The sequence below is a fragment of the Danio rerio genome, chromosome 11 (genome assembly GCF_052040795.2).
Source record: "Danio rerio strain M-AB ecotype USA chromosome 11, GRCz13ab, whole genome shotgun sequence".
Classification (NCBI taxonomy): domain Eukaryota; kingdom Metazoa; phylum Chordata; class Actinopteri; order Cypriniformes; family Danionidae; genus Danio; species Danio rerio.
Window position 1 is genome coordinate 46,941,140 of NC_141031.1, and position 13,861 is coordinate 46,955,000.

Sequence of the window (13,861 nt, forward strand, 5' to 3'; positions counted from 1 at the left end):
ATGAAGTTTGTTATTTTCTTTTATTCCAAGATGTAGAACTCACAACATTTGCTTGCTGTATTAAAGCATTTGTTGTTATTTGTAGTTGGTTATGTGTAACGGAGACCAGCTAGTAATTTATATATTTAATATTATTTATAATATTTATATATAACTATATATATATATATATATATATATATATATATATATATATATATATATATATATATATATATATATATATATACATATATATATATAGTTATAATTATATAACTAGCATCGTTATTATATATAGTTATATATATATATATATATATATATATATATATATATATATATATATATATATATATATATATATATATATATATATATATATAGTTCCGCAGATTTCTGGAGATTTTTAGCCCATTATTAATTCTATTTATTTACTTGAGTAAAATGTGTAAATCTGAATTTATTCAGTTTTTATTCAGTAATTTATTACTTTTTATTTAATGTATTAAGGTTTTAGTTATGATACTCCGCTGGATACTCCCCAAATAATTCTGCAGAAATCCGCAGATTTTTACCAAAATTCTCCGCAGAAATAGCAAAAAACGTCCACAGATTCCGTCTGGCCCTGAATATTACTAATTAATCAAAGCTATTTCCCTGTAATAACTATTACATCAAAGCATAATCAACATTTTAGTGTAATAATTAAACGTAACTATATATTCAGAGCATATGAGCTTCTAGAATGGTTACGTAAACACAAAACACTCCCTAATACAACAGAAAATGTCCCCAGCCTATCATCGCTAAATACATGAAGCAAAAAAAAGCTTGTCGGCTAATAATCATATTAGGCCAGGGGTGTCCGGAATCGGTCCTGGAGGGTCGGTGTCCTGCATAGTTTAGCTCAAACTTTCTTCAACACCCCCCCAGAAGTTTCTATTATACCTAGAAAAAGCTTGAATAGCTGGTTGAGATGTTTTAATTGGTTTTGGAACTAAACTTTACTTTACAATTCAAACTTCACAACAGTGATACAAAAACGAAGATTAAACTTTCTTACCACACTGGGAACATGAAAATATCAGTTTTAGATCAGTTTTACAGGTTTTCTGTGCAGAACAACATGTCACTCCTTAACATGACAACATGATAACACCTTATCAGCACCATAGCAACCAGTCAGAACACCCTAGCAACCATCAAGGGCATTTTGATTTTTATTGTTTCCTTTGAAACTGTGACAATCACTATAGTAACCAGTCAGAACACCTTAGCTACACAATAGCAACCATTCAAAACACCTTAACAATCATATAGAACAGTTTAAATTTGCTTTAATTTTTATGTAGAAAATCTTAGAATTATTTTGGAAATCACTATAGCAATCAACCAAAACATCTTAGCAACACTATAGCAACCAGTTAAAACATCTTAGCAACACCATAGCAACCAGTTTGAACCCTGTAGCAACCATATAAAACAGTTAAAAATATATAAGAAAATGCAAAAATCAGCATAGTAACCAGTCAGAACACCTTAGCAACACAATACCTTAGCAACCGTTTTGGATAGTTTTATTTTGATTTTTTATTTAAAACTGTGAAAATCAGCTTAATAACCAGTCAGAATACCTTACCAACACCATAGCAACCATTCAAAACACCTTAGCAACACAATAGCAACCAGTAAGAATACCTTACCAACACCATAGCAAGCATTCAAAACATCTTAGCAACACTATAGCAACCAGTCAGAATACCTTAACAACACCATAGCAACCATTCAAAATACATTAGCAACGCAATAGCAGCCAGTAAGAACACCCTAACAACACAATAGCAACAATTCAAAACACCTTAACAATCATATAAAACAGTTTAAATTTGCTTTAATTTTTATGTAGAAAATCTTAGAATTATTTTGGAAATCACCATAGCAACCAACCAAAACATCTTAGCAACACTATAGCAACCAGTTAAAACATCTTAGCAACACCATAGCAACCAGTTTGAACCCTGTAGCAACCATATAAAACAGTTAAAAATATATAAGAAAATGCAAAAATCAGCATAGTAACTAGTCAGAACACCTTAGTTTAGCTCAGACTTTCTTCAACACCCCCCTCTGGAAGTTTCTACCTATAAAAAGCTTGAATAGCTGGTTAAGATGTTTTAATTGGTATTGGAACTAAACTTTACTTAGCAATCTCAAACAGACAATTCAAACTTCACAACAGTGATACAAAAACGAAGATTAAACTTTCTTACCACACTGGGAACATGAAAACATCAGTTTTAGATCAGTTTTACAGCTTTTCTGTGAAAAACAGCATGTCACTCGCTGAGCATTATTTACTTTCTTTTGCTTGTTTTGAGTCTATTGCGATCCAATGTGATCTCCCGCATCACTCTCTCTTAAAGGGGACAGAACCCAGCAAGGTCATCAGAGATATTACATCTTGTAAATAGGGGCATATTTAGGTCTCTTCTAAAGGTCAGAATGCATGTGTGTTGAACCCAGTGTGTTTAGATGCTCCACACTGTGTTTCCAACAGCTGTGTGGCATTACGGTTGCCCATGTCAGGTGTGTTTTATGGTGTTTTTCTTCAATTAAAGGCAACCCAAGGCTTTTTCCATGACAAATACTATAAAGAGAGAGCAAGACTCGGGCTAGTCACGCATTGCTGCTTTGATTCATTCATTCATTTTCCTTCGCCTTAGTCTCTATTTGATTAGGGGTCGCTGTAACGGAATGAACCACCAACTATTCCAGCATATGTTTTACACAGCTAATCCCCTTTCAGCTGCAACCCATCAGTGGGAAACACCCATACACACTCATCCGTGCGCACACACACACACTTATACTCTACAGCTATTTTAGTTCATCAGTTCCTCTATCGCGCATGTGTTTGGACTTGTGAGGGAAACCAGAGCACCCGGAGGAAACCCACACCAACACGGGGAGAACATGCAAACTCCACACAGAACAGCCAATTGACTCAGCCGGGACTCAAACCAGTGACCTTTTGGCTCTAAAGTGATCGTGCTATTCACTGCACCGCATACCGCCAACAACCAAACTAAATTGAGTAATGTTTACCTCTGTTTATAAATTCAGCCCATATAAATTGTTTGCAACCACTTTCCTTCAAACCAAATGTATTAAGTCCAATGAATAATGAATTCAGTGTATAGTCATGGAGGAATCAAGGTCATGACAGTCATTTGATGCACGGTTTTGGCTGCACTGTCTCTTTAAGTCTTACATCATGTAAATGTGGAGAGAAAGTGAGCGAGGCAGGAAAAGCAGCGGGTCATTTCCTGTCCTGTGGGAGGGTCCGGTCTGCCATAGTGAAGGGGACGAGGAAGGGAAACACTGCTGACTCACAGCTCTTCTGTTGAGTGAATCAATCCTCTGAGGAGCCGCTGAGAACCCCAGGTGTAGATAATGACCCGCGACCTCTGCCCTCCGCGGGTCACCCCTCACCCTCCCACTGCTGCCGCCCTGAAGAATGTTAATACAGTCCAGAGAGCAGCCGATTCACCTCCTGTTCCCTGCTAAGTCAAGTATCTCTAGTATACACCAGTGATTATGGATGATGTTGGTGATGTGCTCATAGAAACATTGTAGCATATAGTTGGAACACCTTAGCGACACCATAGCAACCAGTCAGAAATACTTAGCAACATCTTAGCAACCAAATATAACAGTTTTATTTATTAAAATTAGAAAATGTGAAAATCCCCATAGCAACCAGACAACCTTAGTGACACCATAGCAACCTGTCAAAACACCTTAGCAACCACACAGAACTGTTAAATTTTTGTTCAGTTTTAAAGATATGGAAATCACCATAGCAACCATTCAGAACACCTTATTGGCACCATAGCAACCAGTCAGAACACCCTAGCAACCACAAAGGACACTTTGATTTTTATTGTTTCATTTAAAACTGTGACAATCACTATAGGAACCAGTCAGAACACATTAGCAACACAATATCAATCAGTCAGAGCACCTTAGCAACCATATAGGATGGTTTAAATTTTTGAAAATACGAAAATCATAGCAACCAGTCAGAACACCTTAGCAACACAATAGCAACCATTCAAAACACCTTAACAATCATATAGAACAGTTTAAATTTGCTTTAATTTTTATGTAGAAAATCTTAGAATTATTTTAGAAATCACCATAGCAACCAACCAAAACATCTTAGCAACACAATAGCAACCATTTAAAACACCTTAACAATCATATAGAACAGTTTAAATTTGCTTTAATTTTTATGTAGAAAATCTTAGAATTATTTTGGAAATCACCATAGCAACCAACCAAAACATCTTAGCAACACTATAGCAACCAGTTAAAACATCTTAGCAACACCATAGCAACCAGTTTGAACCCTGTAGCAACCATATAAAACAGTTAAAAATATATAAGAAAATGCAAAAATCAGCATAGTAACCAGTCAGAACACCTTAGCAACACAATACCTTAGCAACCGTTTTGGATAGTTTTATTTTGATTTTTTATTTAAAACTGTGAAAATCAGCTTAATAACCAGTCAGAATACCTTACCAACACCATAGCAACAATTCAAAACACCTTAGCAACACAATAGCAACCAGTCAGAACACCTTACCAATACTATAGCAACTATTCAAAACACCTTAGAAACACAATAGCAACCAGTTAGAACACCTTGCCAACACCATAGCAAGCATTCAAAACATCTTAGCAACACAATAGCAACCAATCAGAACACCTTACCAACACCATAGCAACCATTCAAAATACCTTAGCAACACAATAGCAACCAGTCAGAACACCTTACCAACACCATAGCAACCATTCAAAATACCTTAGCAACACAATAGAAACCAGTCAGAACACCTTACCAACACTAAAGCAACTATTCAAAACACCTTAGCAACACTATAGCAACCAGTCAGAATACCTTAACAACACCATAGCAACCATTCAAAATACATTAGCAACGCAATAGCAACCAGTAAGAACACCCTAACAACACAATAGCAACAATTCAAAACACCTTAGCAACACAACAGCAACCAGACAAAACACATCCATATAGAACAGTTTAAATTTATTTAATTTTTTAATTACAAAGAGTGAAAATCACCATAGCAACCCACCAAAACATCTTAGCAACACAATAACGACCAATTAAAACATCTTAGGAACACCGTAGCAACCAGTCAGAACACCTTACAACCATATAAAACAGTTCTAATTTGTTTATTTTTTTGAATTAAGAAAATGTAAAAATCACTATAGCAACAAGTCAGAACACCTTAGCAACCGTATAGAAAAGTTTACATTTATTTTTTTAAAGTAGAAAATGTAAAAATCACCATAGCAACAAGTCAGAACGCCTTAGCAACCATATAGAAAAGTTTACATTTGTTTTTTTTTTAAGTAGAAAATGTAAAAATCAACATAGCAACAAGTCGGAACGCCTTAGCAACCATATAGAAAAGTTTACATTTGTTTTTTTTTTAAGTAGAAAATGTAAAAATCAACATAGCAACAAGTCAGAACGCCTTAGCAACCATATAGAAAAGTTTACATTAAATGTTTCTTATAGAACTGTTTACAATTTTAATATTTTTTTAATAGAAAATGTGAAAATCACCATAGCAACCACACAGACGACCTTAGCAACTGCAAAGCACAGAGTTTGTATATTCATGAACGATCTTTAAAAAAGTCCTGGTATCTGGAATAGGAATTGGTTGCCATATTCCCATGGTAAATAAAGAGGGTGGAGCCCGAGAGCCACACCCACCTCTTACATATTCATCACATGGACTTCATCACTTTTCCAGAACGCTTCATACTTGCCTGACTTTGTTAGCTATGACATCACACCAGTTGAGTTCAGCCTCAAGTGTGTTGGGGCCTTTTCTTGCCAAACTCCAAAGCAGCGAACAGACTTTAATTGATTTGGCCTGCTTTGTTTTTAATTTCCACACGACATGAAAAGCTCCAGGAGTGATCGACTAATTATAAAGTAAAGCTAGTTAGGAAGACTTTACCATTGTGTATATATAGCGGCGCTATAAAGATCAACTGCGGTTTCCCGTTATCATAACTGCTAATGAAGCCTCGCCGGCCTTTAACGGGACGTCCCGAGCCAGCGGAGGCTTTATTGCAGGAAAGTGCTGATTCTGATTCTCATTGCGCTCACATAAAACCAAGTTAGGATGAAAAGAAACACCAGCCAGACTGTAAAGCGCCGAGGAAAAGCCCAACAGCTTTTAGTCTCTCATTAGTGAGTGTGTTTGATTTCAAAGGCCTGACCTAATCTGATTTCACGTCACCCTGGCACCTTCGTTTTGGGCTTGATTTTGGGCCAGGAGAGCGTCGGGGACGGCAGTGCTTCAGTAGGGAGATGCTCCGGTTGGCACAGCCCAGCGTGAGGCATGGTCGGCAGGCCGAGGAGCGCTCTCCCTCTGCTGTCAGCCCCAGTTTACGTCCCGGATGGTTTTTTCCCTGCATAACGTCCATCATCTGTGCGAGTTCAAAGAGCGTCTAGCTGCAGGTCTTTGTCAAAAGCCCAGTTGGATATCTTTTATGTTGGGGATGTAGGATTTCTTAGGATACTTTGATTATTTATTTATCCCTCCACTCTTGTGTGATAGTGCCAATATTTTACACGAAACTGCTCAGCGCGCTCTGAAATTCATGTTACTTTATTGTAGGGCTGTTGCCTTTGAAAAGTTCTCTCTCTTTTTTGTCTCCTTTCTCAACCCTCTCCTCTTTATTATTTTATTTTTCAGGGCCTCATCACATCTTCCCGACTTTCCATTCTCCGATTCCCATCGACGTGCGTCACCATGAGGGGAGATACCACTACGATCCCCACGCGCTTCACGCTTTGCACGGGTAAGCCTGCAGATATGTGTGCGTTTCTGCTTCTTTGGGTTTGTGAATATAAATAATCTTCTTTGCTCGCAAATACAGCGTCTGCTTTGTTTATCCCTGCGGTCAGAATGCATGCAGACATGCAGCATTCAGAATGCGCTGTAATCAGGAGATGCCGAATCCAGCGGCGCATGCTGGACACATCAATGAAAAGCATATGCGCTCTTGAAGGGGTTTCAGATTTGCCCTGCATAAATGAGCACAGCTTCATTTGTTTCTCAGTTGATATAGACTCTATATATGTTGGTGGCACGGTGGTTAGCACTGTGGCTTCACAGTAAGGAGGTCACTGGTTTGAGTCCTGGCTGGGTCAGTTGGCATTTCCTTGTGGAGTTTGCATGTTCTGTGTTTCCGTGGGTTTCCTCCGGATGCTCCGGTTTCCCCTATAGTCCAAGGACATGCGCTATAGGGGAACTGAGGAACTAAATTGGCCGTAGTGTGTGAGTGTATGTGTGAATGAGGCCGTACTCACACTAGGTACAGTTGCCTCGAACCGGGCCAAAGCACGCTTGTCCCCCCTCCCGTCTCCCCCGACGGCCCGCGCTCACACTATATCGGGCCTCGGCACGCTTACGTCATCGCTGCTGCTCTGTTCAGTGAGAAGCGCTCTCTATGGCAAGCCTTTTTAGCATTTAAATCTTTGTTCTGACTCCATAAATATATTTGGAGATATCTCTAATTATATTTTGACTAGTCATAATTATAATTCCACTACTCAGAATAAAAATTTGAGATATCTGCAATTACAGTTGTACTAGTATGAAATCAGATTGGAGATATCTGCAAATATATTATGACTGACTAGTCCAACACAATCTCACGGCAATTCGTAACTTTTTCATTTAGTGGCTAATTCGTATGAATTCGTACGATCTAATTCGTACAATTTAGTACGATTTGCTTATCCCCCAATGACGGTTGGGGTTAGGGGTGGGGTCAGGTGCCACGCCTCCTTTTAAAATTCGTGCCATTTCGTACGACTAAACTCGTACGAATTCGTACGAATTAGCCACTAAACTGGCAAAACGTAAAATACTTACGTTTTCTCGTGAGATCAGGCTGGACTAGTCATATTCCTCCATTGACTTCCATTGAAAAATATTTGCAGATATCTCTAAATAAGTTTTGACTAGTCACAATTGTAATTAGAGATATCTCTAACTGAGTTTTTACTAGTCATAATACATTTGGAGATATCTTTAATTCGTCATATTTAGAGATATTTACAAATATATTTGAAGATATCTCTAATTAATTTACTAATAGTCGAATTACAGTTGTAGATATCTTGAATTGGATTTTTGACTAGTCAAAATTCATTTGGAGATATCTCTAATTACAATTGTGACTAGTCAAAACTCATTTAGAGATATCTGCAAATATTTTTCAATGGAAGTCAATGGAGGAATATGACTAGTCAGTCATAATATATTTGCAGATATCTCCAATCTGACTAGTCGAATTATAATTATGACTAGTCAAAATATAATTAGAGATATCTAAATATATTTATGGATAGTCAGAACAAGGTTTAAATGCTAAAACGGCTTGCCATACGCTCTCATCCAGTAGCACAGTGGAGATTTCTCTAGTTATATCCTTTCAGTCGTTTGTTATGCAGTGATATGCAGTCAAATATTTCGCCAAACAGTCCTTAGGGATGCGGTGACATGCAGTCAGATTTTTCGCAGAACAGATCCGCCACTTTTAGCGCGCATAAACAATCATAAAGCTCTCGTGCTGCAGGAATGAGGAGGTCTGCTGAAGGTGCAGCTGTCGTGCTGTGAGGAGTTCTTGTCTTTAATAAACTACGGCAGTTTGCGAAATATTTGACGGCATATCAAACGACTGAAACGATATAACTAGAGAAATCTCCACTGTGCTGCTGAGTGAGAGAGCGCTTCTCACTGAACAGCCCAGCAGCGATGACGTAAGCGTGCCGAAGCCTGTTTGTGGTGTGAGCGCGGGCCGTCGGGGGAGACGGGAGGGGGGACAAGCGTGCTTTGGCCCGGTTCGAGGCAACTGTACCTAGTGTGAGTACGGCCTAAGTGTGAGGGCTCAAACTCCCCTTGCCTTTCAAAGCACTCGAGGCTCGTGAATCTTCTGAGCTGAGGGCTCTCTCCCAGGACAGCATGCCAGGCAGGCTTTATAATCAATTATCAGCTAAGTGTCAACTCTTGGGGCTCTATTTTGACAGTCCATGCGCAAAACGCAGGGCGCAAACGCTTTCAGGGCGTGTCAGAACGCATTTTTGCTAATTTAAGGATGGGAAATCAATAAATAAAAATAAATTAAGGATGTGCTCAAAAACCTGAGTTATATCCTAAAACACATGCTGTGCCACATATGATCTAAAACCTGACAGGTGGACAAATCTTAGCTTGTTTTTAATAAAACAAATATAAATATGGATATAATAAATAATACTGCTAATAATAACAACATTATACAGAAGCAAATTGTTAGGAATGAACTGAAAAAGCCTCCCGAGATGAAGAAGACATAAAAGCAGTGATTTTACATATTTATGTCGGCTAGAAAATAATATGTTTTGTAATATTTTAATCCTTTATATTTATATTCTATATCCATATCTTCATTATATCCTATATATATCCTTAATATTTAAATTTTTTCATATGTAAAGATATTTGCCTATTGCTCTCTTGTGTGTATTAAGCAGTGTGTAAGCGAGGCGCAACTCTGCGCTGGAGTTTAGACCGGGTTTGTTTTGGTCTAATGAAAAATCTATTATAGTCTCTCAAAATAGCAGCGCGCCAGCGGTCCACCTCAGAACGCCTTCCTTTATAGACCAGAACGCCTATGGCTGCACATATGAGCGCTAATGCATTTGCTATTTAAACAGCGCAGCGCAACGCCTCTAAACCACTCTTGCGCCAAGCTGAAACTACCAAAAGACAACTGCGTCACGCCTTGCGCCACACTGCGCCGGGTTTATGATAGGGCCCTTGAAGTTGTTTTGAAATTGACATCAAATCAGTTTGCAATATTTTGATGAGTCTTTAAAGCCAATCTTAGATGTCAGCTCAACAAAGTTTTGATATTAATTTAGTCAATTTTCAGCATTTTTGGATGCACTTTTTAATGTGTTTTTGAGATCAAGGTGGCCTCTGGGGGCAGAATTACCTGATAATCACTATTAAACGAGGGTTTGAGAAAGATCTTCATCAGATCGGAGGTGCTCATTTTCCCAGCATGCTCTGGTTCAGGTGTGTGGATGCGCAGCAGTAATGTAGGTTAACCTCCAGACCTCCATACGTCCCACATGGATTTTCCACCAGTGGATCGGTGGCGCCGGTATTGTAGAAACAAACCACAAAGTGGGCCGCGCTAGTTTTTGAAGTTCCACTTTGTTGTTTTCCCCCTAAATACAACACCACAGAGTTCCCCTCTGCTGGAAACGGGGTCTGGAGGCTCCAAGGAAAGTTTAACTGCTATCTTATGGATGCAACTTGATGTTATAACATTGGTGTCAAAAAACACATCAAACATTGATTATAGGACCGTTTTTTGACACTGATGTTGTTTTGACATCAAGGTAGTGAATTGACCTTAAATTAATTAGCATTTCTGCCATGGTTTGGACTATATTGTAGGACAGACCTGTCATCCATTTTTGACATGTTTATTGTTCCCGATGTTACATAATATATTTAACATAAATAGAGTCATTCATTCATTTTCCTTCAGCTTAGTCCCTTATTCATCAGGGGTCACCACAGTGGAATGAACCGTCAACTATTCTAGCATAGGTTTTACGCAGCAGATGCCCTTCCAGCCGCAGCCCAGTATTGAAAAACACTCATACACACTCATTCACACACACACACACACACACACACACACACACACACACACACACACACACACACACACACACTCAAACATTCATTCATTCATTCATTGCTAGATCCTTCGGCTTAGTCCCTTATTTATCAGAGGTTGCCACAGCGGAATGAACCGCCAACTATTCCAGCATATGTTTTATGCAGCGAATGCCCTTCCAGTTGCAACCCTGAACTGGGAAACACCCTTACACTCTCATATACACACACACTTATACATTCATTAATTTTCCTTTGGCTTAGTCCCTTATTTATCAGAGGTTGCCACAGCGGAATGAACCACCAACTATTCCAGCATATGTTTTATGCAGCAAATGCCCTTCCAGCTGCAACCCTGAACTGGGAAACACCCATACACTCTCATTCACACACACACTCTCATACATTCATTCTTTTTCCTTCCGCTTAATCCCTTATTTATCAGAGGTTGCCACAGCGGAATGAACCACCAGCAATTCCAGCATATGTTTTATGCAGTGGATGCCCTTCCACATGCAACCCAGTACTGGAAAACCCCCATAACTCTCATTCACACACACACACACACACAGTCATTCAATGGGGCCAATTTTAGTTGATCTAATTCACCTTTAGCACATGTGTTTGACTGTGGGGCAAACTGGAGTGCATAGAAACGCCTCTTGGTCCAGCCGGGACTCGAACCAGCAACCCCAGGTGACAGTGCTAACCATTGAGCCACCGTGCTGCCTCAATATAGTCCTCTTTGAAGACAAAAACACATAAGAAATTGATTACAGGACTGAGAAACAAACCACAAAGTGGGCCGCGCTAGTTTTTGAAGTTCCACTTTGTTGTTTTCCCCCTAAATACAACACCTCAGAGTTCCCCTCTGCTGGAAACGGGGTCTGGAGGCTCCAAGGAAGGTTTATCTTAAAAGAGCAGAATAAATCGATAGAATTGTGGAAGTGGCGTGGTTACATTTAAATTCACAGATTTTGATGGTGATGCATTCGGTCGGGCGGCGAGCGGCGAGCCTATTCATCACACATAGAGAGCGGCGTTGGGGGGGGACCGCCTGTCTCAACGCTTGATTAATGTGATTTGATCTTGACAGTGGACCCCTAATTCATCAAGACCTTGATCTGGCTGTCTTTTCCTCTGCCTGAGCCAAATTCATCTAATTACAGGGACATTGTGCAGCAAATTAAGCGCGGTGTCGCCCGTGGCAAGCCCAGACACTTTGTTACAGTCGCCGGGCGGCATGTCAGGGGTCTCGGAGCTGATTGTCTAACATGACATCTCCATACAGTTCGTTTTATCATTGTTTGCATATAAAATAATGAGGGCGCTGGTTATTTTGTCAGAGCTGTCAGCGGAGCCGGCCGGAGGAAGCTTCCCCTACGGATATCTTGCTTTTACGTCTTCGTTTTTTTTCTTTCTCTGTTTGATAAAGCGAGCGCAGGAACGCTAGTGTATGTGTTTTGTGTGTATGTGTGTGTGTGTGTGTGTGTGTGTTTCTGGAGCTGAAATGACAGTGGACGGTGCGATTCATCTGCGCTGCGGACAGGAGCGCTCGGGGAATACTGCAGGCGGAGAAACACACACTAGTGAACGCTCAGAGTCCACTGTCAGAAAACAGAACGACACTTGAAGAGAGAGACTGTGTGTGTGTGTGTGTGTGTGTGTGTGTGTGTGTGTGTGTGTGTGTGTGTGTGTGTGTGTGTGTGTGTGTGTGTGTGTGTGTGTGTGTGTGTTTGTGTGTGTGTGTGTGTGTTTGTGTGTGTGTTTGTGTGTGTGTGTGTGTATGTTTGTGTGTGTGTGTGTGTGTGTGTTTGTGTGTGTGTGTGTGTGTGTGTGTGTGCGTGTGTGTGTTAGAGCTGCACTATATATAGTTTCTGCATCGATATTGCAAACTTAGTGTGTGTGTGTGTGTGTGTGTGTGTGTGTGTGTGTGTGTGTGTGTGTGTGTGTGTGTGTTAGGGCTCCGTAATATATAGTTTCTGCATCAATATGGCAAAATGGTTTATTGCACTTACACTGTGTGTTTGTGTGTGTGTGTGTGTGTGTGTGTGTGTGTGTTAGGGCTCCACAATATATCGTTTTTTTATCGATATCACAATATGCTTGTCGATTAGCACTTATCGCTTGTCGAATGTCGATTATCACTCGTTGCTTGTCGCTTTGTGGCTGTAAGTCACTCGTAGTGTGAACTCAATTTTTTTGATTTTGTTTTATTTATCGTTTCTGTATCAATATCACAATATGCTTGTCGCTTGACACTTGTCAATTGTCGATTGTCGCCTAACGCTATACTATTGTCACTTGACGCTTGTCGATTGTTGCTTGTCAATTGTTGATTGTCTCTTGACGTTATATGATTGTCACTTGACGCTATATGATTGTCGCTTGTCAGTTGTCGATTGTCAGTTTACGATTGTCAATTTTTGCTTGACGCTATACGGTTGTCACTTATCGATTGTCGCTTGTTGCTTGTCGCTTAAAGCTTTACGATTGTTGTTTGACCCTTGTCGATTATCGCTTGTCGACTGTCACTCGTCGCTTGTCAATTGTCGCTTGTCAATTGTTGCTTGTGGCTTTGTGGCTGTGAGTCACTCGTAGTTTGAACTAAATTTTTCAGATTTTGTTTCATTTATCGTTTCTGTATCAATATCACAATATGCTTGTCGCTTGTCAATTGTCGATTGTTGCTTGTCGATTGTCGCTTGATGTTATACAATTCTCGATTGTCGCTTGACGCTTGTCAATTGATGCTTAATGCTTAACGATTGCCGCTTGTCGATTGACTCTTGTCAATTGTCGCTTAATGCTTTACGATTGCCGATTGTCACTTAACGTTTCACGCCTGTCGCTTGACGTTTGCCGCTTGTTGCTTGTCGCTTAATGCTTCATGATTGTCGCTTGACGATTGTCGATTGTCACATGTCGATTGTCGCTTTACAAATGTCGCTTAACACTTTAGGATTGTCACTTGACGCTTGTCGATTGTCGCTTGTCAATTGTTGCTGGTCCATTGTCACTTGTTGATTGTAGATTGTCGATTGTCACTTGTTGCTTGTCGCTTGTCACATGTCGAT

At 39.7% G+C, this 13,861-nt stretch overlaps 2 protein-coding genes across 4 annotated transcripts in view; both read left to right on the plus strand.

Annotated features, from left to right (window-relative positions):
* Positions 1-13,861, plus strand: part of traf3ip2b (TRAF3 interacting protein 2b) — an 872,991-nt gene that overhangs the window by 614,626 nt on the left and 244,504 nt on the right. The window lies entirely within an intron of this gene.
* Positions 1-13,861, plus strand: part of gli2b (GLI family zinc finger 2b) — a 164,352-nt gene that overhangs the window by 72,805 nt on the left and 77,686 nt on the right. For both annotated transcript variants that reach the window (XM_087272358.1, NM_001015069.1), the window contains 1 exon segment: positions 6,795-6,900. In XM_087272358.1, coding sequence (XP_087128484.1) covers positions 6,795-6,900 — 106 coding nt within the window.